Source organism: Odocoileus virginianus, chromosome 1 (genome assembly GCF_023699985.2).
Source record: "Odocoileus virginianus isolate 20LAN1187 ecotype Illinois chromosome 1, Ovbor_1.2, whole genome shotgun sequence".
Lineage (NCBI taxonomy): Eukaryota > Metazoa > Chordata > Mammalia > Artiodactyla > Cervidae > Odocoileus > Odocoileus virginianus.
The window spans coordinates 71,554,009-71,579,382 of record NC_069674.1 but is presented as its reverse complement, the minus strand read 5'-3'; the positions used below and the strand labels follow the sequence as shown (position 1 = coordinate 71,579,382).

General features: G+C 34.0%; 1 protein-coding gene across 2 annotated transcripts in view; it reads right to left on the bottom strand.

The window, feature by feature from the left end:
• PTPN12 (protein tyrosine phosphatase non-receptor type 12) overlaps positions 1-25,374 on the bottom strand; it is an 87,560-nt gene that overhangs the window by 21,542 nt on the left and 40,644 nt on the right. For both annotated transcript variants that reach the window (XM_020880321.2, XM_070469796.1), the window contains exons 3-11: positions 16,605-16,681; positions 14,942-15,037; positions 14,171-14,209; positions 11,287-11,358; positions 6,776-6,835; positions 4,603-4,745; positions 2,682-2,748; positions 534-611; positions 339-437 (exon numbers count right to left, since the gene is read on the bottom strand). In XM_020880321.2, the coding sequence (XP_020735980.2) occupies positions 339-437; positions 534-611; positions 2,682-2,748; positions 4,603-4,745; positions 6,776-6,835; positions 11,287-11,358; positions 14,171-14,209; positions 14,942-15,037; positions 16,605-16,681 (731 nt within the window). The remainder of the gene's footprint in view (positions 1-338; positions 438-533; positions 612-2,681; positions 2,749-4,602; positions 4,746-6,775; positions 6,836-11,286; positions 11,359-14,170; positions 14,210-14,941; positions 15,038-16,604; positions 16,682-25,374) is intronic.

Sequence of the window (25,374 nt, the reverse complement as noted above, 5' to 3'; positions counted from 1 at the left end):
TCATGTAGAATCAACTTAGAATTTCTTTTATTGGATGGAAGGGGAGACAAAAATGCAGTTAATTTGTTAAAAGTAATCTATACTTGAAATGATATTGAATTATATAATTTTTAAGATCTAAATTCATAACTTATTTAGAATATTATTTAACTTTTATTAGAGTCATTAAATATTCATCACAGTAGAGATTGAAATAGGGAGAAGAAAAGGAATTAAATAAAACTAATAACTAACAGATATTTATTATTAGATAAAACACAAGATGAAAATGAAAAAGCTAAATATCACATCTTGGTAAAAAGTAAATTTTCTAAAATTAATAGGCAAAGAACACCTACCACTCCATCAGTAATTTTCTGGGTGCCATGAATTTCATATAGTTGTAGTTGTTTTTCAAACAGTTGGGCGATAGCTCTATGAACAAGCTCATATTGTTCCTATTAAGGAGATGAAGTGATAACAAGGGGAAAAGACATTAAAAAATGAAGGCAATTATAAAAATACACTTAATAAAGTGAAACAGAAAAACATACCTTAGTTTGTACTGCAGAATGCCTCTGTGTTCTCATTTCTTGTATTAAGTTAAAAACATTAAATTCTTCTGGTATTTTCTAAAACAAAGAATTTAAACATGAACTCTGGACAACAATTCAGAAAAACAGTGTAACAGTCTTCAGCTTCTCATACAGACGTTACATATAGCTGGATAACTGAAAACATTTATTAAGCACTACCTACCATGTATCAAGAGACTGTCTAGAGCCAAGAACTAATTTTGACTCTCAGCAGTTAAGTTAGTGAGCCAGATATGTTGACAGATAAATGTCCAGCCAACGTATGGTTGCAGTACAGTGGGAGTAAATATACTGTGACCAACTCTGATTGGTATGTGAGTGAAAAATGAAAGAAATATACACAAACATGGCAGACAGAATGTATAATCTATTTGGGGAATAGAGAAGCTTGATGTAGATAAAACTGACTGAAAGACTGAATGAAGGAGAGCTATTCAAAAGAGAAAAGATAAGGCTACTTGGCATCAGAATACAAACATGATAAAGAGTCTGAATTCATTTTATAGGCTAGTGTTTTCTTGGCTGTCTCTATAAGAGAGCTCTGTCTCTGGAGACTGATTGTGAATCCTACAGAATTAGTTTCTACACCTGGTATTTTAACTACTACAATAGGCAACCACGACATGAGCAGATGTGATATTCGGGTAACTTCTGTAGCAGGGAAAATAACAGAGTGAAAAGGGGAGAAACTGGTAGAGGTTTACTGAAGCAGTCCAGAAAAAAAGAAAAAAGAAAAGTAGAAACAGATTTGAGGCATATTGCTGAGGCAGAATTATTAGAACTTGGTCATCAGCAAGAATATTTTGGAGAGATGAAGATAGAAAAGTTAAACATGATTTCTAGGTTCACTGCTTAAGAGTCTTGACATATATCAAAATATTTTTTTTTATCAATTCCTAACCTAAGGCTTAAGATTATATTTGTTATGTCAAACTCAATCAAATGGGGACTATATTCAAGATACACAATCCTTCTGAAGTGACAAGATGTTTGTCTGCATGTATTCATCCAAATGCTTCCCATCCCGATTTTAATCCCTGATTTTTATGTTAAAATGTGTTATAAAGTCACTTAAAAATTTTCATATAAGTATCAGGATATGATTAGAATGGGGGAATACAAAAATAAAACTTAACAGGCTTTTTGAAAAACTATTGAAAATTTAAATATTCCTTATGCAAAAGTACAAAATGGAAAGGCAGAGAAAAAAAAGGAAAATAAAAGAAGGAAAAGAAAATAAATTTTATTGTTCATATTTTATATGACAGATTGACATATTCATAAAAACTATAATGCTATGAAGAATAAAACTTCTTCCTAATTCATAGAAAATGAATGTACTATCGAATCAGCAAATAAACCAAATCTACATATAATGAGGAGACTTATGCTTTTTAAATCTGTAATGAAGGCTATTTCTTTATATCCTCCATGGTATCAAAACCAATTTCTTAAAAACAGAAACTAGTAGCAACAATAATAAGAAGGATAATAATAAAAGCTAACAGTAAATGGAACGCTTGCTACCTGCCACACATAGTAGTGATGACCTTTACAAGTTTCTTAAGAATTTATTTAATTCTTCAATTATTGATGTTATGATTCCCACTTTCAAATAGAGAAATTCTGGTACAATGAGATCAAGTAATTTGACCAAGATCCCACAACTAGTAAATGACAGAGCCAGAATTTTAACCTGGGAGGTCTAGCTCTAGTCAGCATTCTTAACCACTGTACTATATAATGTTTCCAGGTAGACATAAATATTCACTGAATTGATTATATTTATACATAGATAAATATAAAAGGCAACAGGGGGACAGTATTTTGAAACGTCAATGCAGAGTGTACATGTCTAATGTAGGTATAAATTCATCCAGGACAAATGAGTGACAATATGTTTATTTTGCTGCCCAGTGTATTATCTCAAGCTAATATGCATCATTTATATCTTTCACTGCCTTTATCTCTTACATAGCAAAGCTACTTCTAAAAAAGTAGTAACATGTATAACAAAACATATGCTATAATTTACTGGAGCTAGTCATAAGTTTAAAAATCATAACAGATGAATTAGGTATAATGTTATATAAAAATTATTCTTACCCCAGCTTTTAGTAAATTCCATGTATAATCTATGGCACAAATGGCACCTGTTCTTCCACAGCCTGCACTATGGATATAAAATTTGAAAAAAAAATTGATTTTTGTAATAAAAGAACTATAAGATAAACGTGGATGGATATGTTAATACTCAGATGCAAAAAATCATTTAAGAAAGCTGACAAAGTTCTACTTATTTAGTAAGTAAACTACAACTTAAGGTGTGTGCAGGCAAACATCCTTAACGTTATGATTTATATCTTGTTTTCCTTTAATTTAAGAAACTTTCAAGAGTAATATCTAGAAGCCTGAAGCCTTCACTTTGAAAGTCTGTCTACCTCTTGAAACCTTGTCTAGCTAGCAAAATACCTTGCAGAGATAAATTTATACTATGTCCTAGATAGCTCTGGTAGAGGAAGAAATCTACATCATTTCAATTTGCAAAAGGTACAGGAAAGATGAAGATTAACAAGCCCTAGAAACTGGTTTGAACATAAGCAGTGATTACACTAAAGAAAGAAAGGCCACTAATGCTTTCTAATCTCCTGAAGAATAGAACCTAAAGAATGTAAAGTAAAATATCAAAGTTAGTTAATTTGGGCAGCACTTTAATATGTATTTTGAAACTTTTAGAAATATCAGTAATTTGTTAAACATGTAATCTAAGAATTCATGATAAAGTACATTATAAGCAATTTTGTATGGTTTTTTAAAAAGCTCTTAACAATAGACATCAATAATATTAATTTTAAACCACTGATTTATTTGTCAATTCCACACATCAAAACATTTCTAAAATTTTAGAGTTAACAGTTATTAGAGCTAAATGATATATATTTAAAACTTGATGGTTAAAAGTGTGATATTACAAAGACAACCATATCAGTGAAACACTACAGTTAACATAATATTTTGGTTGTTCAAAAATATTAAATGATCAACTTATTTTATTAAAAAAAAAATCTTCACATCAAATTGGATTTATGACCTATATACATTGGCTGGACAATATGAATACAACAGGAAATAATTTCAGTTAACTTGTAAAGAAGTCAAGCCAAAGCAATTTATCTTACAATTCTACAATTAAACAGACCCTTCTCTTTTTAACCAGTTAACTACTTAGACTCAACTAATCACAGACGAACTAAAGAAAAATAATTTTAATTAAGCAGGTTGCTAACTGATTCCCATGTCTACATCAGCAGGTCACCTTTCTGGTTCATAAAGAAAAAGCAGTCATTTCACTTCACTAATACAGGCATCACAATCCGATCAACTGGCTAAGAAAACTGTATTTGGTGCTCCATCACCACCAATGTCTTTTTTTAACTTTTTATTTTTTATATTCAAGTCAATTAACAATGAGGTGACAGTTTCAAGTGGAAAGCAAAGAGACTCAGCCATACATATACATGTATCCATTCTTCCCCAAACTCCCCTCCCATCCAGGCTGCCACATAACATTGAGCAGAGTTCCCTGTGCTATAGAGTAGACCCCTGTTGGCTATCCATTTTAAATATAACTCCACTAATATCTTTTAACTATTGTACTACCCCTATACAAGCTAAGAGAGCTAAAATGCCTGATACACTACTGAGTTAATTAACCTCTGAGCCTAAAAAATTTCATTTACCTTTTATAACAAATGTGAATGCACGTATAAGTCACTTAAAAAATAAATTGCTGTTTTATGTAATAAGTACTATGATTTTAAGTCTTTTGGAAGGATCTAATGTAAAATAAAAAATTAAGAAGGAAAACTGCCTCAGGATCCAAATAGCTTTTACTATTTAGAAACCCATATAATGACCAATCTAATGAAATCCCAAACTTGTGTTTCAAAATGCTATACATTACCCACATTATAATGCCATCTATATTGAAAAATATTTAATTAATACTTAGAAAATTCTTTTGTACCTGCAATGAATACAAATAGGCACATCTTCATGTTCCTGGTATTTCCTCATTAAGCTTATCATGTCCAGAATAGAATCAAATGATGAAGGAACATCATGGTCTGGCCAGTTCACATAATGAAACTGATACAGCCTACGGGATTCCTTCAAGAATAACAGAAATTCAACCATTATGAAAATATAGTTACAAATTTTTTATGAAAATACAGTTGCAAATTTTAAACCATACAGAAAAGCTGTATATCTCACTTTGCTGCCATTTCTAAGATATATATGTCATACTCAGCACCTTGTTAAAAAAAATTGACAGCCTCCATTTATCACATACCTTTACTTAATCCCCCATGTAATACGAAGGGGAAGGTACTATTAGTACTATCCTAATTTTATAGGTAAGAAAATTGAGACAGAAAGAATAACTTGTATAATGTTTCATAGCAGATGACAGTATGGGATCTGAAAGCAGGCAGTCTTACTTCCAAAACCTGCACTTTAACCATTATACTATATATACTATTTAGTTAATCTACAGTAGTAAATGGATGAGAAATATACCATAAGTATTGTTTTAGAATCTATTATAGTTAGAAGGCTAATAGACTATTTAAATGAAAAAGAAAATTAGAAATGAAAATTTCCGAACCCAAACCTACTCAAATTATGGTGCAGGCTGCCATCCATCTCTCTGCCCTTTCAAGGGGGTTTGTGAAATGGCTTTCACACTATTTTAATAATACTAAGGTGTTATTTGCCATTTCCACTCATTGTCTCATCAGTCTTCTCAAGGCTACATGACTTAGGATGATGTCATCACATTGAGAGCTAATGGAATGTCTGGTTGTGTATTTAAAAAAAAAAAAACTCAGTTTTAATTTCAAATATAGTAAATGCTAAAAGATATAACCCACATAAACAAGAGCTCTTTGGAAACTTCGGTAATTTTTAATAACCTAAAGAGTGGCTATTCTAGGTGTTAAGCAGAAAAAGCACTGCTTGGAATTCAGGCAAAACTGCGTTCAAATTCTGCTTCTGTCATTTAGTAACTTTAGGCAAGTTACCTAACTTCTCAAAGACCATCTTCATAAGGGGGCAAAGGAGAAAACAGTACTACCCCTATACAAGCTAAGAGAGCTGAAATGCCTGATACACTACTGAAATTCCATAAAGTACCTATCATTATTAGTACAGATTAAAAAATAGCAACCAAAGTGATAATAATTGAGTCAACTAAAGGGGAATGATTAGTCGGGTCAGGGGTTGCTACAATTACTGGAACCATGTCTACTTATAATCAGGAAGGAATTAAGTATGTTTATAAATGCACTGGTTGGGGAAGAATGGTAAGCTTTATGGCCAAGCTTATTTACTTTAAATTTAAGACTGAGGAAGAATTGATAGGCATTCTCTCATATCTGTCAGGTTTTTGATTCCTCCTTTGATTTTTTCCTGAAAAAAATGTCATTTTATATAGTTATGTTGAAGTCATAGGCCTCAAGTGAAAACAAGATATATCTAAATGAAGACTTAGGTTTTTTTCTTTTTTTTTGAATGCACTGTCTTCATTGCTGCACACAGGCTTTCTCTAGTTGTGGTGAATGGGGCTACTCTGCATTGTGGTGCTACAGCTTCTCATCATGGTAGCTTCCCTTGGTGCAGAGCACAGGCTCCAGACAAGCAGGCTCAGTAGTTGTGGCACATGGGCTTAGTTTCCCCAAGGCAAGGGGGATCTTCCGGGACCAGGGATCCCTTGCACTGGCAGACAGATTCTTAACCACTGGACACCACCGAAGTTCGAAGACTAGTTTTGATGGTGGCTTGTCTCTTTCTAAAACATTGTAAACTAGTAAAAGTGGGTAATAATTCTGTAAATAATAACATAATCTGTTTACTGCAATAGAGGAAAAATATCTACAGCAAAGAAACCAATTATTCCATAGTGTGAACTCAATTTAGGAAAAAATTCTAAGTGAGTTAAAGTTTATATTACTTTAATTGATAAATATAAGGCTTAAGACAATAAAATATTACATCTGATTTTCTTCTTTGTTACACTACATAACAAAAAAAACAACACATCTCCTTAACTATGTAAGATAAGATAGTATACTGTTTATACATATCCTCTCTTTAGGGTACATATTCTTAGAAACTGTCTCTAAATGGAAAATACTTACATTTTGAAATTCAAGTAAGAGTGTCCTAATGAAGTAGTCTGTTCTTGCTTGTTCAGCTTCCTAAATAAAGAGAAACACTTGTGAGTCAGTGAGAAGATTAAAACAAAAATATTTACATGCCAAAATAATAATTTCGTATTTAAAGTTTACAATATGAAATTACCTTTAAAATTCTAGGTATATCTAATAATTATAAAAACAACCATTCTAAAAGTCATCAATTTGGTTATTTAAGTTTTATTTAGAAGTTTGTTTTTAAACAGAAGTGTCTGTCAACCAATTACTTAGCTAGGAGTGGATCATCCAACAAAATACTTCCAAGGTGACAACCATCACCAGAATCATGCAACAGAAATAACACCTGCAAACAAAATGTCACTCCTAAGCACCTACAAACACCTTCAATCATTTTATCTATTGTGCTTGATTTTTCTCTACCTAACACTCATACTGAGTTAAGTGGTTGCCAAATGGGTAAGGAAAAAGATGCATTCAGAAAATCCCAAATTATTATTTTGGTTGATGACAACAGTCACTTTAAAAGTCTTACTGTTATTTGTCAGTGTATTAGAATAAAGCCTCTTCATCAGTTTGTCACTAAGTAAACTATTATTTTTGCCTTTTTTAACTAAAACTACAGATATGCGAGGATACTGATTGTCAAGAGCAACAGATATGCTGCTTTATTAATAAAAAAATCAACATTATTCCGGCTTTAATGTTATAAGCCATAATAATTTATTTTGAACTTTTCAAATAACATTAGGGGGAAAGTATTTTTTATTTTATTTTATTTTATTTTATTATTAAATTGTTTATTCTCCTGCAAGGCTGTTGCTTCACTGTATAAAAATAGCACCAGCAAACACAGTATATTGCAAAGGTAAGACAATACTATTCTTCACTGGACACTATACAACTAACAAACTTTTCTCCACTGCCAGTTATTTCTAGTGGGAAGATCATTTTGACCCAAATCCAAGGATAGCTGTAAGCAAGTTACAATGTCATATAAGGTATAAGATAACCATGTTATCCTTGAATTACATAATTTTTGTAATTAGTTTTATCAGAGATAATTTCAGGAATTCTGAATAGTATAACTGGAGCCTAGCCTATAAATCACAGGATGCTGTGGAAAAGATACAGTGTTTATCTGAAGGCATTAGAAAGTTAAGGGGTATTTTCTTCAGGAAACATTGTTACAAGTAGTTTCTTTTGCTAAAAGTTGCTTTTTAAATATCTATCCCCCACTAATTTAAGACAACTATGCTAGATTAAGTTGTTTCAAAGTAGTTTATTTAAGGGTTCCATTTTCATTCCTCAATAGATTTTATGTATTTTTCATATGCTTCTTCACTCATTAGTTCATCTAGTTCTGAAGGGTTACTGAATGTCATCTTGATCAGCCAACCATCTTCATAACAAGACTTGTTGACAAGTCCTGGATTTTCTGCTAGAGCTTTATTAATTTCTGTTACTTCTCCTGATAGAGGGGAATAGAGTTCACTAGCAGCTTTCACACTTTCCAAAGCACCAAACTCCTCTTGTTTATTCAACTTTGTCCCAACTTCAGGCAGACTACAGTAAACAACATCTCCCAAAGCTTCCTCAGGACTTGCAAGAAAACATGCCATCAGCTGGCAGGTGGCAGTGACCCTTGTCACCAACCATATGCCCCCGAAAAGATGACTAGCTCCTTTAAGAACAAACACACTTTGTGCTTCTCCACTTCTGCAATTTTACTGAGGACCTTTCTCCTACTGCATTTGTTGACTGATCAATATTGATTTCTCCATCAAGTGAGTGCGTTACAACCCCTCAGGGATGACTCAGGTCATCCATCACATATTGTTTTGCATGTCATTTTCCATGTTCAATGATCTCCCCTCTGGAAAGTATGTTTTTAAAACAGAGAATAAATGAAAACATTGGTCCAAGACAACATTTGCTCACCTATAAAAGGTGAGATAAATATTTTTGACTTTGTAGGCCATAAAGTCTCTCTTGTGCTATGATAGGCAAATATGTAAATTAGTGGGTAAGGCTATACGCCAATAAAACTTCACTCACAAAACAGGCAGTGGGCTAGACTGACCAATGGACAGTGCTAATCGAAGTGGTTACAAGCAGCAACATGCTTCTGAGCTCCTGCTAGCCAGGTACTCACCCTTCACCAACTCTACCCTCTTTCCCATCTCCAAATCGAGAGAGCTTCATACTCTGTCTTAAACATTCTGATTGCCACATCGAGTCAAATCACTTACTACAGTTATTTTCACTGCCTTGCTTTCTATTCATACATTTGATTTGTGTTTTACAACAGTGATAACAAATCTTGACTTCTCTGAAACAATCACATAACATACAAATTACTTTCCATTTTGAAATCTTGAAAGAAAAATTTTGCTTCTTCAGCAGTCCCATCACTGACAAATCAAACTAGCGCTTATTGATCAAATCAAACTTTTTATTAACAGGACTTTAAAAAATTACTCTTTAGTGCAATTGAAAAACCAATCCTCAAATCAATTCATCTTTTTCCAAATTTTAAACTATTTCCTACTTTTCTCTATTCATTATGATAAATTGTTTACTATTCCTGATCCTTGTCTGTTAAAAAATTTTGTTTTTTTGTTGACAATCACTCTATGCTGTCACCTAAATTGTGACATTCATTACAGTTAGTACATTAAAATTTACAAATGTTCAACTAAGCACATTGCACAGAACTAAGTTTCCTGAACTGTCCAGGTACTTAATACTGTAGAATACTCTCTAAAAGTGGTGGGGGTGGGGGTGGGATTAGGTAGTGTTCTATCACAGAAGTATAGTTTGGTTATATACTGTTTTTTACTCATTGCAAATAATATGAAATGCAGTAGAATTTTAAAATATTTAATCCAAAGTTAATTCTAGCCAGGAGTTTAGAGAATTGACTACTCATTAAATGCAGGCTGTTATTAATATGAGTTAAAGTGAACATTCTAACAATCACACTGCATTGTAAAGGAGACTGGGGAACATAGTTTGAGTCCTTATCTAAATCAACCTAGAAAGCACTAAATTCCTGGCAGCATAAGAGGAATTCAGAAGTCCTAAGTACAAATAAGTCATAAAATTAAGGACTTCTTGAATACAACAACGACGAGTAAGATCATAGAAATTATATTTCATTTAACCATGGAAAACAAAATAAAAAAGTTTTGAGATGGGTAATGTAATGGTCAATTTTATGTGTTAATCTGGCTTGGCCACGGTGTGCTCTGATTCTTGGTCATACATTATTCTTGGTGTTCCTGTGAGGGAGTTTTGGGGTGAGATGAACATTTAAATCAGTGGATTTTGAGTAGAGTGGCTGGCCTTCATCCAATCAGTTAACCCATGAATAGAACAAAAGGATCAGACTCCTCCAAGTAAGAGAGAATTCTCCAGGAGACTGCTTTCAGCACTGGCTCTTCCTGGTTCTACAGCTGACCGTCTTTGGACTGGAGCTGAAATGTTAGTTTGTCTGGGTCTCAGCCTCCCGACCTTTAGACTAGAATCGCAGTATTGGCTCTCGGTCTCCAGGCTGTGGGTCTCCAGCCTGAAACCTCGTCCTGGATCTCCACAGCTTGCCCACCTCTGCGGATTTTGGACTTGCCCGACTCCATAGTCTCTTTTCTGTATATACACATACTACTACTTCTGTTTCTCTGGAAAACCCTGACTAATATAGCGAAGTTATTTTATTTTCATGTATGCTTGATCATGGTCTTTTGAGTTGAACAAATAAAGACAATTTTCTTTTAAGTGATTATAAAAAGACACCATCATGTATAATCGAAAGCAAAGTGTTGGTTCTATTCTAAAGCTTGTTGTTTCTTCCCCCTCATTGTTTTTGTTTTTTAATTCATCTTCTCAGATTTGTGCTTTGTTAGTTTTAGAACTTGAATTTAATTCATTTCCAAAGCTTATCAAATAGGTATCTATTTTAAGTTTTATGTCAAGTTTTCTGCCATAAAGGGTCAATCTCTGCTTTTAGGATGGAGGTTCTCAAACCTATCTTTGTATATAATTATAATAATTCTGGGGAGAATAACATAGATATGAAAGATTAACATCATAAACTATGCTTCATCATCAAGGATCTTTCCCATTAGTTGAATAAGAGCATAGTTATTTGTTTATTCTTAGATATGTAATACTTATAATCAACTTACATGCAAAAACTAAGACAGAATTAACAAAATAAGGAAATTACACATTTATGAAAAGTCATTCTCAAAGTTCCTTAATTTATAAGCATTATGCAACACAATACTGTAAAACAATTATACTCGAATTTTAAAAAGCAGCATAAAACAAGCATTATTAATATTTATTTATTATAATTAGGTATAGATTCACATGAACACATTGAGTGATTAGCTTATATAAGCCATAAGTCAGCACATATTATAATTTAACTATTCATCAGTCTGACATAGCCACTACCTGATTAAATAATGTATATGAAAATAAGTACTTACACAAGAAATTTTAAATGGTGCAAATGTTATAGGGTCTTCTCCATACAAAGGCCAATACCGTTCACATTTTTTCTGTTGTCCAAAAAAAGGTTAGTAAATAACTGATAATTTGTTTTATTTGAACTTTTATAAATATTTTGTGTTCCGCTTGTTCTTCATTCCCAGACAACAAACAACTGCCATCAGTAGGCAGAGACTAGGAGCTTAGATTTATCCAACTCTTTAAAGGTGGGCTACTAATTCCTCGTCAAGATTAGAACTTTATTAAACTAAGTGTATAAACTATTCATTTCTACCTGCTTGTTATACAGACTCCAAAGATCCTCCCCTAAAAAAGAAAAATTGCTTTTTTTTTTAAATGCCTAGCACAAGGAGGTCAATTTAGTATAAGAAGTTGCTCAATTTAGTGTAAGAAATTTAGCATGTAAGTTTTAATGGTTATAAAATGACAATATCTATAATACCTAGTTGAATTCTCATTAAGTATAAAATCTGTGGCATAGTGGAAAGAGCACTCCACTTGGTACAAGAAATGTACAGGCAGCAATTTTACTATTTGTTTACATTTAGTTCCTTTAACTATAAAAACAGGGATAATAATCCTTATCTTACATGACTGTTTTAAGTAATTTGAGCATATTTCAAATGTTCTACTGTTGGTAAAAAACACTATACAAGAATAATGTATTATTTAAACTATTCACTTTTATTTTAGATTAGAGAAGGTATAATCAAACAGTATCCTGTCTTATTTTCCCATAATAAACAGGTATAGAAATAGTAGAATATTCATTTACATTGGTTTCTAGTATCAAGCCTCATTTATTTTAAAAATTTAGGTAAGTGAATAAAAGCCTTAACTTCATAGAAGATCCAGTGATTCTGATGCAAGAAATAAATCCTCATAGTTCTAAATACAGTAAGTGGAATTGTTACTTATAGGCTGGAATTAACTGTAAGTTGACAATACTGCTCTCAGGGCAAAAAGTAGAACTGCCTAGTATGTCAGTTAGCTTAGAGTAAATACTACTAAAATTTTAGAAGGCTTAAAGTCACAAACTTCATTTCCTAGTAGAATTTATAGAAAATGATAAAATTAATTATTTTGAAGTTTTTTTTCCTTCTTGGTCTTTCACTTAGTAAAGCTTTAATATCTTGAAACAGAAAACAAGTTTACAGAAGATTAATTTAGTAGGAATTGAAAGTTTGTGACTAACATGGCTCTCATTCAGAGCAACGTTGAGTAAAGATTATGTTGGTATTTATATTCCAGGTATGAACTAATTACTGATACAACTGATACCAACATACATCATACATGAATTTTATTGTTGTTCAGTTGCTAAGTTTTGTCCAACCCTTTGTGACCCTATAGACCACAGCACGCAGGCTTCCCTGCCCTTTACTATCTCCTAAAGTTTGCTCAGACTCATATTCATTGAGTTGATGATGCCATCCAACCATCTCATCCCCTGTCACCCCCTTCTCCTCCTGCCCTCTATCTTTCCTAGCTCAGGGTCTTTAATCTATAATAATTTGTCATTCATTTCAGAGATGAGGAAGCGGAAGCTCAGAGGGGGCAGTTCACTGCACCATGCTCCAAGTGCCAGTAAAGTGTAGGTTTGTTTGATTTCATTACCTGTGCTCTTTCCATTAGGTCACACTCTAAGTCAAAGTGGAGATTATCAAATGAATCCATAGCCCTGACCGATAAAACAACAAAACCAACTAACAAAACACTATGAATCCAAAAAAAATCATTAGGTTCAAAAAGTTTCTGCACTCAATACAACTTTATCTTTTAAGCATTATTACTGATATACAGTGTGAGCTTATTAATAGAAAGAAGAGAAACAAAGCCTAAATCTTAAAAGTAACTTAAAAAAATTTAGGAAGGTTAAATTTAAATTTTGTAATACAACTAATTAATAATAATAATGGTACTGAAGTACATACCGACAATATTTAAACAGATAATTACTTAACAGCATCTTAGTCTGTATATTAATCTTACACTGTTCATTTTCTGTCCCGTTGCTAATGTTTCCACTACTGGTAACTAATGTGGTTGGGAAGAATGACAAAAATTACTAGTAATAGTAAGGTTTTCTAGTGATTTATATAGAATAATATTTCACATAACTGAAAGATATAGTATCTTGTTTTATGCAATGTATCCTTGGCTGAAACTTTTAATAAGTTTTACAACCTTTAAATCATTTCTTAGTTTAACTATAATGCAGTTAATGAACTATGCTTGCATAAGGATACTTCAAATTATCACATAATTTATTTGTCACATTTATAGACGTTCATGCTTAAAATGAAGATTTAGGAATCAGTTCTGCAGGAGATCAGAATGGTTTTGATACTAATTTCATTTGTATACATTTTTTACCAATGTTAAAAAATTTCAAGTTAAGGAATTTTCTTCTCTTTATTTTGGAGGTACCATTACAGAAATGTAGTGGAATTGGCAGACAGAAATTAGAAATTTCAAGCTGTAAATTAATCAGAATTATTTAAATCATTTTTATTGTCCATAAACAGCGTTCTACTTACAAACCATTAAATATTATAAGACTAATTAAGTAACAATATAGACTCTATTAAGTAACAATACTAAGTAACAATATAGAATCTGTTATTTTAAATATATCATAAAATGTACCTATAAATATAAAAGTATTTTATGTGCTTAAGGATGATTTGGCTCCTTTTGTTAAAATGAAAGCAACAGCAGAACACACAAAAAAGAAAAGAATTAACTATTTTAATAACTACGGCTAAGAATATAATAAAAGACCAAGAATATATATCCCTAGAAATGAAGTAATAAAAAAAATACTCCACAATTACTTTAAATGTTAACAGTTATACATACCCTTCCCATCTCAAATTCACGACAGGCCATCACAATGATCTAAAAAGAAAAGGGGTGGGATAAGATTGAGAATATATCAGTTAAATGCAATTTTACTTTTCCAACAAAATGAACATTTCAAGAATTATTTTTATTCTGAGCAGAAGTACACCTGGCCTGTCAAAAAGTAGGTTTAATATTAAAAGTATGAGTTAAGTTGGCTTCAAATAACAAGATGTATCTGATTTGAGCTGAATTTTTTGAATCTTACAGATATGTCTTTTGTAATTAAAATAACGCATTCAGGATATTTACCGCATAGACTAGCACTATTAAATACTTTGCTTACTAAAGGTTGAATGTAACTGTCTTTAAACATGAAGGTTATTACATTTGCTTTCCCATCCCAATAGTTTTATAATGTAATGTTTCAAACATACAACAAAGTTGAATTAATTTTACAGTAAACACTGTATAGCTACCATCTATGATCTACCATTAACATTTGACAATATTTGTTTTTATCATATAGCTGTCCTTCCACCCATCTATCAGTGTTTGGTAGTTGTCTTATACTACCAACTTAGACCAAGATTTAAAGTACTGTGATACTCTATTCTTGAAATATTTCAACAAATTTGTCAAAATTTAACAAGACAACCTAGCCATCAGTTTGTCTTTTTAATAAACTAACTATAATTAACATATCATTATGACTCAAAAGTCATATTGTAGGATATAGTTAACACATCATTATGGCTAGAAAATCATGCCATTTCATGCAATACTTACTACAACATTGTACTCCCATATCATCCTCCAAAAATCTATTACTGTATTTGCTAAAGGTCCTTGGGTTGCCACATATGCTTTTGGCCCATAAACACCCTAAAAAAGTTAAAAGCATACAAATTATGATTATCAAAAATATTTCCTTACCTAAATTTTAAGTTTTCAAATTTTTTAGCATTCCTGCTGTTTTCGCCTAAACAATTTCCAAATAATTTTTCTTTAATAACGTATAAAAGCATGACAAAATATATTTCACTTCAGCTTCTGGTGAAACATGGTTCATAGAAATCAAAAGTAAACATCCTTATGCTGTTTTAAAAATTATTAGTTACCTAGGAATTGAAAGCCCTAGTCAACAAAACTAACTAGCAGAAACTTAAAAGCATGCATCAATTCTAAAAAAGAAGACTAGAACTAGCTAATAGTTCTTTCTTAGCTAGATTCTTCCATAGCTGTCTTTGGTTTAAGCACCTACTAAATATACTTTCAATAGTAAACCCAAGAATATATCAAACAAACTAGCAGACTAAAATGTTAAACCAGCACATACAGTGAGCCAGTGTTATCAGATACAGTTAAAAACTAGAACTTTTAACAAATGTCCTTATGAAAGAACATAAGCATCAATTACATATGAAAGAATGAACTATGTATTAGTTTTTTTTTTTTTCATATTTATTCATTTATTTGGTTAAGCCAGGTATTAGCTGCAATACTCAGGATCTTCGTTACTGCATGTGGAAGCTTTCTGTTTGTTTTTTAGTTGCAGTATGCAGGATCTAGTTCCCTGACCAGGGAATAAACCCCTGCATTAGGAGTGGGAAGTCTTAGCCACTGGACCACCAGGGAAGTTCCTATGTATTAGTTTTTGTTTAACTATTAGTTTTGGGCTCTGCCATATTTGTAATAAAATTGACTTTTCAGGAAAAAGCTTTTATTTGGAACCATAATTCTTCAATGTTGACACTGATATTAATTTTACCATATAACTCTTACCACCTTAATATTTTTCTCAACAAAATACTGTATTCAATAGACTCAAAAGCACAGAATAACAGAACAAAATAGTCTTCTATTTACTCAAGTAGCAGTCTGAATCTCTCTACTGATAAATACCCTATATGGTTCATTAACATAAATGACTAAGTACATTTGTGTACATAACAAACGTGACAATTTAGCAATCAGTAAAGGCTTCCCAGGTGGCTTGTGGTAAAGAACCTGCCTGCCAATGCAGGAGATGAGGATTCGATCCCTGGGTCTGGACGATCCCCTGGAGAAGGAAACAGCAACCCACTCCAATATTCTTGCCTGGGGAAATCTCATGAACAGAGGAACCTGGCAGGCTACACAGTCCATGGGGGTCAACAAAAAGTTGGACGTGACTTAGCACCTAATCAGCAACAAAGGTGTTTATAATAAGCCTTCAATGTAAAAGAAGAAACACACAAACAAAAGAACTTTATCTCCACTATCATAAAATTAAGCAAAAATCTTTAAGGATGCTAGAAGGAAAACATAAAAATATGTCATGGCTGTGACTTTATTTTTACTTCCTTTACTGTTGCTATCACATCAGGCAATTTAAAATTTTTTAATAAAACTAGTATTGTAGGAAGTCATTAAATATGGCAGAAAAACACTGTTTAACATTAATACATACCTTAATAAAATTTGCATTGATATAGTCTGAATCTTGAGAAGGAGTCTTTAAAGTCAACTTAACTCGGCTATGATCAACTACAGGGAAAAAAAGGGATTTTTTAAATAACGTCCTGTGAGCAGACAAGTTTTTTCCCTAATGAGCCATAAATAAGATTAAATAACTAAAATTATTCACTTTAAAAAATGAATGAAAATTGACTTTAAGTATAAGCAGGGTAATTTCTAACATCATATTGATAGGAAGTAGGTCTCATTATAAAGCTGTGTTTCAAAGTACGAATCAGAATATTCAGAACCTCTTTTTAAAATACAAAGTCCTGGGCATCATCTTAGATTTACTATACAAGAGTTTGGGATTTACATGTTTACAGTTTTTAATAAGGATTTTAGGTGGTGAGCACTAAAACCACTTAATACACTAGTTTGTTTGTCAGAATTCTTTTAAGGAACTCTAACTTTCATATTTTATAAGAAATTATAAAAATTAAGTAAAAGTAAAAAATTAAGTAAAAGTGACAAATAAATTAAGATGATGTATGAAAAGTGCTGAATACTTCACTTGACAAATAATATTTATTAATGGGTAGTGTTCACTCAGCTAAAATGGTGTCAGCTGATACCTCCACTGTTAAATTACTATCCTTTCTTTTGTACTTAGTAAATATCTGGGGCTAGATTTTGAGCCTATGAAATCCTACTAAAGTAGTAGGATCAGCTAATTTCATGGTCCTAATAACATGTAACATGCCACAATCATTTTGGTTGTTTCTAATCCAGGGACAATGATTATTAAAGACAATTAAAATACAAAAAGACATACAGAAGTGGTAAGAAATACAAATAAACTCAACAAACTTTTTGTTTTTTGGCTTCGCTGCATGGTATGCAGGATCTTAATTCCGCAACTAGGAATTGAACCCGTCACCCTTCAGTGGAAGCATGGAGTCCTAACCACTGGACTGGCAAGAAAATCCCCTAGCAAACTTTTAAGAAAAATACTTAATTTGTTAGTAAACAAACTGAATTTACACATTAATACAAAGGCCCAGTTCTGCTAATTTCATTTATTTATTTTTGGTGAAATCTTCTTTGGAAATATGTATATGTATATAAGAAAGACATACTAGATTCCAATTAAAATTATTTATCCCTTTTCCATGTTTCCAGGAAAGAGAATACATACATGTGTATCAATGCTTTGTTCCTTGTTTCATTACATCCTACATGTCTTTTTTAAAAAGCTATTTTAGATCAGAAATCTACATATAAAAAATGCTATGCTTCGGGTAAATGATAATAGAACAATTCTGAAGTCAGTATAATGGCAGTTAAATAACTATATGATGCTTCTTCTTATCATGTTTGCCAATAATGATAGGTCCCAATTAATTACCCTTATTCATGTGGCTTATCAGCCTATATACAAAGTATCTCAAAGACAGAGACTTTGTACAATAGTTGGCTGACCATTGAATCCTTAGTAGATGTTTCTGGGGACTGTGAATCCAGATGAGAACAGTGGCTCCCAAATGATTGCCAATACTGGTGCCAAGCTGCTTGCTACATACAAGTTGGAAAAATTTTTTTTTTAATTCTCTGGAAAATTTTATGTGTATATAAAAATAAATAGTATAAAGAACTTCATCTATCCATTACCCATCTTCAGTAAGTGTCAACATTTTGCCACTCTCATCTCATCTATTGCTGATCACACAACAACAAGGGGCTGGGGAAAACAACTTAGAAAGCAAGACTTCTGAGTCCCATATTCTGCAGTAAGTCTGATTCAGTCAGTTCATGATGGGACACAGAAATGGATTTTTTTTTAATTAAATAATGCCATTAGAAACAACATGATGGACCTAGAGATTATCATACTAAGTGAAGTCAGAAAGAGAAAGATACAATATGACATCACTTATATTTGGAATATAAAATAGGACACAAATGAACGTTATAAAACAGGAACAGATTGACAGACATAGAAAACAGACTTGTGGTTGCCAAGAGGGAGAGTGGAAGGGGGAAAGGAGGATTGGGAATTTGAGGTTAGCAGATGCATGCTATTACATATAGGACGGACAGACAATAAGGACCTAACATATAGCACAGGAAACTATTCAATACCCTGTCAGAAGCCATAATGAAGAGGATTATGAAAATGTATATGTATAACTAAATCACTCTGCTGTACACAGCATTGTAAATCAACTATACTTCAATAAGAATTTTTTAGTGGCTTTTTTTTTAAACACTCTAAGGCACAGGCAAATTTTCTAGTCACTACTTCATACTGTATAATTATAGAATATGATTGAGAATTTAAAAATCAATATTATGCAGTATATAACATAGCATGCATATTTTAAGATTTTTTTATCGGTGGTCCTATTAAGCATAAACATGAGGAGAAATAACTTAAACAATATGAAAGAAATGATTGTTTTTCATTTCATGGTTTTGCTGCCTGCTTCTGCAGTCTCCCAGGAGCCATTTCCAAATACATAAAACCAGTATTCACTACACAGGCGGCTCTTTAAAGTAGCAGCTTTTTTCTTCTTTAACAAACATCAACATCTATTCCAACAACAAATACACATACACACACAAAACAATATATAAATATATTGTTTCCTCCAAGAAAACACATAAATCCTAGGTGTGAGAAAGAAAAGAATCTCCATAATAACACTGGAATAGGCAGAATACCCTGATCCATCACTTCTAGAGGCTAGCTAGCTCAGTTTTAGCCCTTTCAACAAACAAAAGCAACAGGTCATCCTTGACAAAGAAGTATCTAGAAATTTCTTAATTATGGGACTGGTCTCAGTGGTTTAGCATAAAATAAACCAAATCTCCAAGATAGCCTGAGAAAAACCTAAGTGATCTTTGAATAGTGATTATGAAATTACTTTTAATGGATCAAAAGTAAGAATGTCTGCTCTTGCCACTTCAAGTCAGCATTATACTAGAGGTTTCAGCCAGTGAAATAAGGCAAAACAGACACTCAGATTGGAAAGGAAGGAGTAGAACTATCATTATTTACAAATGACAAGATTCTGATATGTAAAAAATCCTAACATTTCCACAGAAAAATTACTAAGATAAATGAGTCCAGGAAGGTCGTGGTCGTTTAGTCACTAAGTTGTGTCTGACTCTTGTGACCCCATGGACTGGGGCCTGGCAGGCTTCTCTGTCTGAAGGTCAGTGGATTAAAAAAAGAGAAAAAAAAAAAAATCGATGTGCAAATATGAACTATATTTCTATATACTAGTAACAACTTGAAAATAAAATTAAAGTAATTCCATTCACAACAGCATAAAAACTTTTTAAAAGAAAAAATACCAGATTTATACACTGAAAACCATAAAACACTGCTGAGAGAAATTAAAGATTTAAATAAACGGAGTTGTCTTATGTATATGGTTCCTTGGTGGCTTAGATGGTCAAGAATCCACCTACAATGCGGGAGACCTGGGTTGGGAAGATCCCCTGGAGAAGGGCTGGCAACCCACTCTAGTAGTCTTGCCTGGAGAATCCCCATGGACAGAGGAACCTGATGGGCTACACACAGTGCGTAGGGTTGCAAAGAGTCGGATACGACTGAGCGACTAAGCACAGCACATATATATACATAAACACTTTCTTTATCCATTCATCCATTGATGAACACTTAGATTTAAAGAGGCAATATGCTTTAAATTGCAATTATCCTCAAACTGATCCATAGATTCAACACAATCCTTATTAAAATTCCAGCAGGAATTTTTGCAGAAATTGACAAGCTTATCCCACAATTTATATGGAAATGCAAAGGACTGAGAATAACCAAACCAATTTTTTAGAAGAACACAAAGAACTTAATACTCCTTGCTTTTAAAACTTACTATAAAAAAAAAAAAAAACTTAGTATAAAGCTACAATGATCAAGATACTGTGATCTGGTGTCAATGAAATAGAATTAAGGGTCCAGAAATAAACTCTTACATTTACAGTCAAATGATTTCCAACAAAAGAGCTAAGGCAATTCAGTGGAGAAAGGATAATTTTCAACAAATGGTGCTGGAACAATGCCACGTGCTCAAAGATTATTTTAGATCCTTACCTCACACCATATTAAAAAATAACTCAAAATAGACTATACACTTAAATGTAACAGCTAAGACTATAATACTTACAGGAATGAAATGAAAAAAACACAGGAGAAAATCTTTGTCATCTGGATTAGGCAAAGAGTTCTTGAACTGAACATGAAAAGCATGACCCATAAAACTGATAAACTGGACTTCATGAAAATTAAAAGTGTGCATTAAGACACCACTAAGAAAATGAAAAGACAAACCATAAACTGAGGGGGGGAAAATGTGCAAATCATAATACCTGAAAAATGACTTGTATCTGGGGTATATAAAAATGCCGGGATGCATGTATCTCTTCAAATTAGTGTTTTTGTTTTTTGTGTATATACAGCCAGGAGTAACACTGTTGGGTCTTATGGTAGTTCTATTTTTTTTTTTTGTTTCTTGAGAAAACTCCATACAGTTTTCCACAGTGGCTGAATGAACTCACAATCCCATCAACAGTGTAAAGAGTCCCCATCCTAAAAATGGGTCAACTTTATGACATTTAAATTATACAACAATAAGGCTGTTAAAAAAAAGAAAAAACCATACCTGCAAACACTGGTCATGCTAAATACTCAAAAGAAATTGTCAATTTGCATTATTTTTATGACAGGAGGAAAATACGTATTTCTAAAAACTATTACTTTCAATTTAATTTTCCAAATTAAAATGATTAGAAATTTATTGGAAACTGACTTATCAAACCTTAAATAAAGTAAAAAGGTACTGCTACTCTGCCTATTGCACAATGGTTAAGAGCTCAGATTCTAGGGCAAGGTTTCTCAAGCTCAGCACTAATTTTTATTTGCCCTTGGCTATTCTCTGTCATGAGGAGGCTGTGGCCTCCAGACTGTAGGATGCAGTAGCTTCCCTGTCATCTACGCATGAGGTGCCAGTAGCCTGCTCACCCCACATCCTAGTTGTAAGAGCCAAACAACCAAACTACGTCTAGCATCGCTAAAACGTGCCTTTAGGAGCAAGATCACTGTGGCTGAAAACCAGTGCTTTGGATACAAACTGCCCGGGTTTAAATTCTCACCACACTATTAGCTGTGTGGCAAGCTATTTAAGTTGGTGATGGACAGGGAGGCCTGGCGTGCTGCAGTCCATGTAGTCTCAGAGTCAGAAAACGACTAAGCGACTGAACTGAACTGAACTAAAGCTATTTAACCTTTGTCTCACTTTTTTATCTGCAAAATGGCGTACAATAGTACCTCCCTCAGTTTTGTTTTGATGATTATGGCAAATAATCCATTTCCTAAAGAAACTGGCAAACAATACAAAGCAAGGCTTTTGTTTTTCAGAGGGCCAGTGTAACAGCACTGAACGTCCCCCTCCATCTCTAGTTAAAATGAATAAAGCTTCCTCCTACCCTCAGTTTTCTCTATGTAACCCCTACTACATTATTCTCAACAGCACTAACCACTATGAGAGGCCACACATGTCATTTGAATTGTTCATCACCTTGCCTACACCATAAGCTCTACAAGGGCAGGGTATTTGGTCAGTTTGTTTTCTGCTGTTATGTGCAGCGCATTGTATATGTTCAAAGCTTCTTGTAAAATGAATGAATGATACAACATATGAAAACAGAAACCTGAAGCTGTTTGAGATTCATTTCCTCAGATGGCAGAAAAAGAAGGTGGAAACACTGTTTCTTTAAGAGTGTGCACATTAATTCCATCTCTTCATTCCAAAGCAAAAACGACAACCCAGTTGTGGATATGACTAGTGAGAGAAGCAAAGTCCGATGCTGTAAAGAGCAATATTGCATAGGAACCTGGAATGTTAGGTCCATGAATCAACACAAATTGGAAGTAGTCACAGGAGATGGAAAGAATGAACGTTGACATTTTAGGAATCAGCGAACTAAAATGGACTGTAATGGGTGAATTTAACTCAGATGACCATTATATCTACTACTGTGGGCAGGAATCCCTTAAAAGAAATGGAGTAGCCCTCATACTCAAGAAAAGGGTACGAAATACAGTACTTGGATGCAATCTCAACAATGACAGTAATCCCAGTCTATGCCCCAACCAGTAATGCTGAAGAAGCTGAAGTTGAACAGTTCTATGAAGACCTACAGGACCTTCTAGAACTAACACCCAAAAAAGATGTCCTTTTCATTATAGGGGACTGGAATGCAAAAGTAGGAAGTCAAGAAATACCTGCAATAACAAGCAAATTTGGCCCTGGAGTACAGAATGAAGCAGGGCAAAGGCTAATAGCGTTTTGCCAAGAGAATGCACTTCTCATAGCAAACTCCCTCTTCCAACAACACAAGAGAAGACTCTACATATGGACATCACCAGATGGCCAACACCGAAATCAGACTGATTATATTTCTTGCAGCCAAAGATGGAGAAGCTCTATATAGTCAGCAAAAACAAGACCGGGAGCTGACTGTGGCTCAGATCATGAACTCCTCATTGGCAAATTTAGACTAAAATTGAAGAAAGTAGGGAAAACCATTAGATCATTCAGGTATGACCTAACTCAAATCCCTTATGATTATACAGTGGAAGTGAGAAATAGATTTAAGGGACTAGATCTGATAGAGTGCCTGATGAACTATGGATGGAGGTTCATGACATTGTACAGGAGACAGGGATCAAGACCATCCCCAAGAAAAAGAAATGCAAAAATGAAAATGGCTGTCTGAGGAGGCCTTACAAATAGCTGTGAAAAGATGAGAAGTCAAAAGCAAAGGAGAAAAGGAAAGCTACCCATTTGAATGCAGAGTTCCAAAGAATAGCAAGGAGAGATAAGAAAGCCTTCCTCAGTGATTAATGCAAAGAAATCAAGGAAAACAATAGAATGGGAAAGGTTAGAGATCTCTGTCAGAAAATTAGAGATACCAAGGGAACATTTCAGGCAAAGATGGGCTCAATAAAGGACAGAAATGGAAGGGACCTAACAGGAGAAGAAGATATTAAGAAGAGGTGGCAAGAATACACAGAAGAACGATACAAAAAAGGTCTTCAGGACCCAGATAATCACGATGGTGTGATCCCTCACTAGAGCCAGACATCCTGGGATGTGAAGTCAGTGGGCCATGGGGGGCATCACTGCGAACAGAGCTGGTGGAGCTGATACTCCAGCTGAGCTGTTTCACATCCTGAAAGATGATGCTGTGAAAGTGCTGCACTCAATACGCCAGCAAATTTGGAAAACTCAGCAGTGGCCACAGCACTGGTAAAGGTCAGTTTTCATTCCAATCCCAAAGAAAGGCAATGCCAAAGAATGCTCAAACTACTGCACAATTGAACTCATCTCACATGTTAGTTAAGTAATGCTCAAAATTCTCCAAGCCAGGCTTCAGCAATACGTACACCGGGAACTTCCAAATGTTCAATCTGGATTTAGAAAAGGCAGAGGAACTAGAGTTAAAATTGCCAATATCCGCTGGATCATTGAAAAAGCAAGAGAGTTCCAGAAAAACATCTATTTCAGCTTTATTGACTATGCCAAACCCTTTGACTGTGTGGATAACAATAAACTGTAGGAAACTCTGAAACAGATGGGAATACCAGACCACCTGACCTGCCTCTTGAGAAATCTGTACACAGATCAGGAAGCAACAGTTCAAACTGGCCATGGAACAATAGACTGGTTCCTAATAGGAAAAGGAGTACGTCAAGTATTGTCAAGTATTGTCACCCTGCTTATTTAACTTATATGCAGAGTACATCATGAGAAATGCTGGGCTGGAGGAAGCACAAGCTGGAATCATGATTGCCGGGAGAAATATCAATAATCTCAGATATGCAGATGGAGAAGGAAATGGCAATCCACTCCAGTATTCTTGCCTGGAGAATCCCAGGGACAGAGGAGCCTGGTGGGCTGCCGTCTATGGGTTTGCACCGAGTCGGACACAACTGAAGTGACTTAGCAGCAGCAGCAGATATGCAGATGACACCACCCTTATCGCAGAAAGTGAAGAAGAACTAAAGAGCCTCTTGATGAAAGTAAAAGAGGAGAGTGAAAACATTAGCTTAAAGCTCAACATTCAGAAAACTATAGCAACTGGTCCCATCACTACATGGCAAATAGATGGGGTAACAGTGGAAACAGTGGCTGACTTTTTTGGGGGGCTCCAAAAATCACTGCCGACGGTGACTACAGCCATGAAATTAAAAGACAGTTGCTCCTTGGAAGAAAAGTTATGACCAGCCAAGACAGCATGTTAAAAGGCAGAGACATTACTTTGCCAACAAAGGTCTGTCTAGTCAAGGCTATGGTTTTTCCAGTGGTCACGTATGGATGTGAGAGTTGGACTATAAAGAAAGCTGAGTGCTGAAGAATTGATGCTTTTGAACTGTGGTGCTGGAGAAGACTCTTGAGAGTTCCTTGGACTTCAAGGAGATCCAACCAGTCCTTCCTAAAGGAGATCAGTCCTGAGTGTTCATTGGAAGGACTGATGTTGAAGCTGAAACTCCCAATACTTTGGCTACCTGATGTGAAGAGCTGACTCATTTGAAAAGACCCTGATAGTGGGAAAGATTGAAGGAGGGAGGAGAAAGAGATGACAGAGGATGAGATGGTTGGATGGCATCACTGACTCGGACATGAGTTTGGGTCAACTCCGGGAGTTGGTGATGGACAGGGAGGCCTGGCGTGCTGTGGTCCATAGGGGTCACA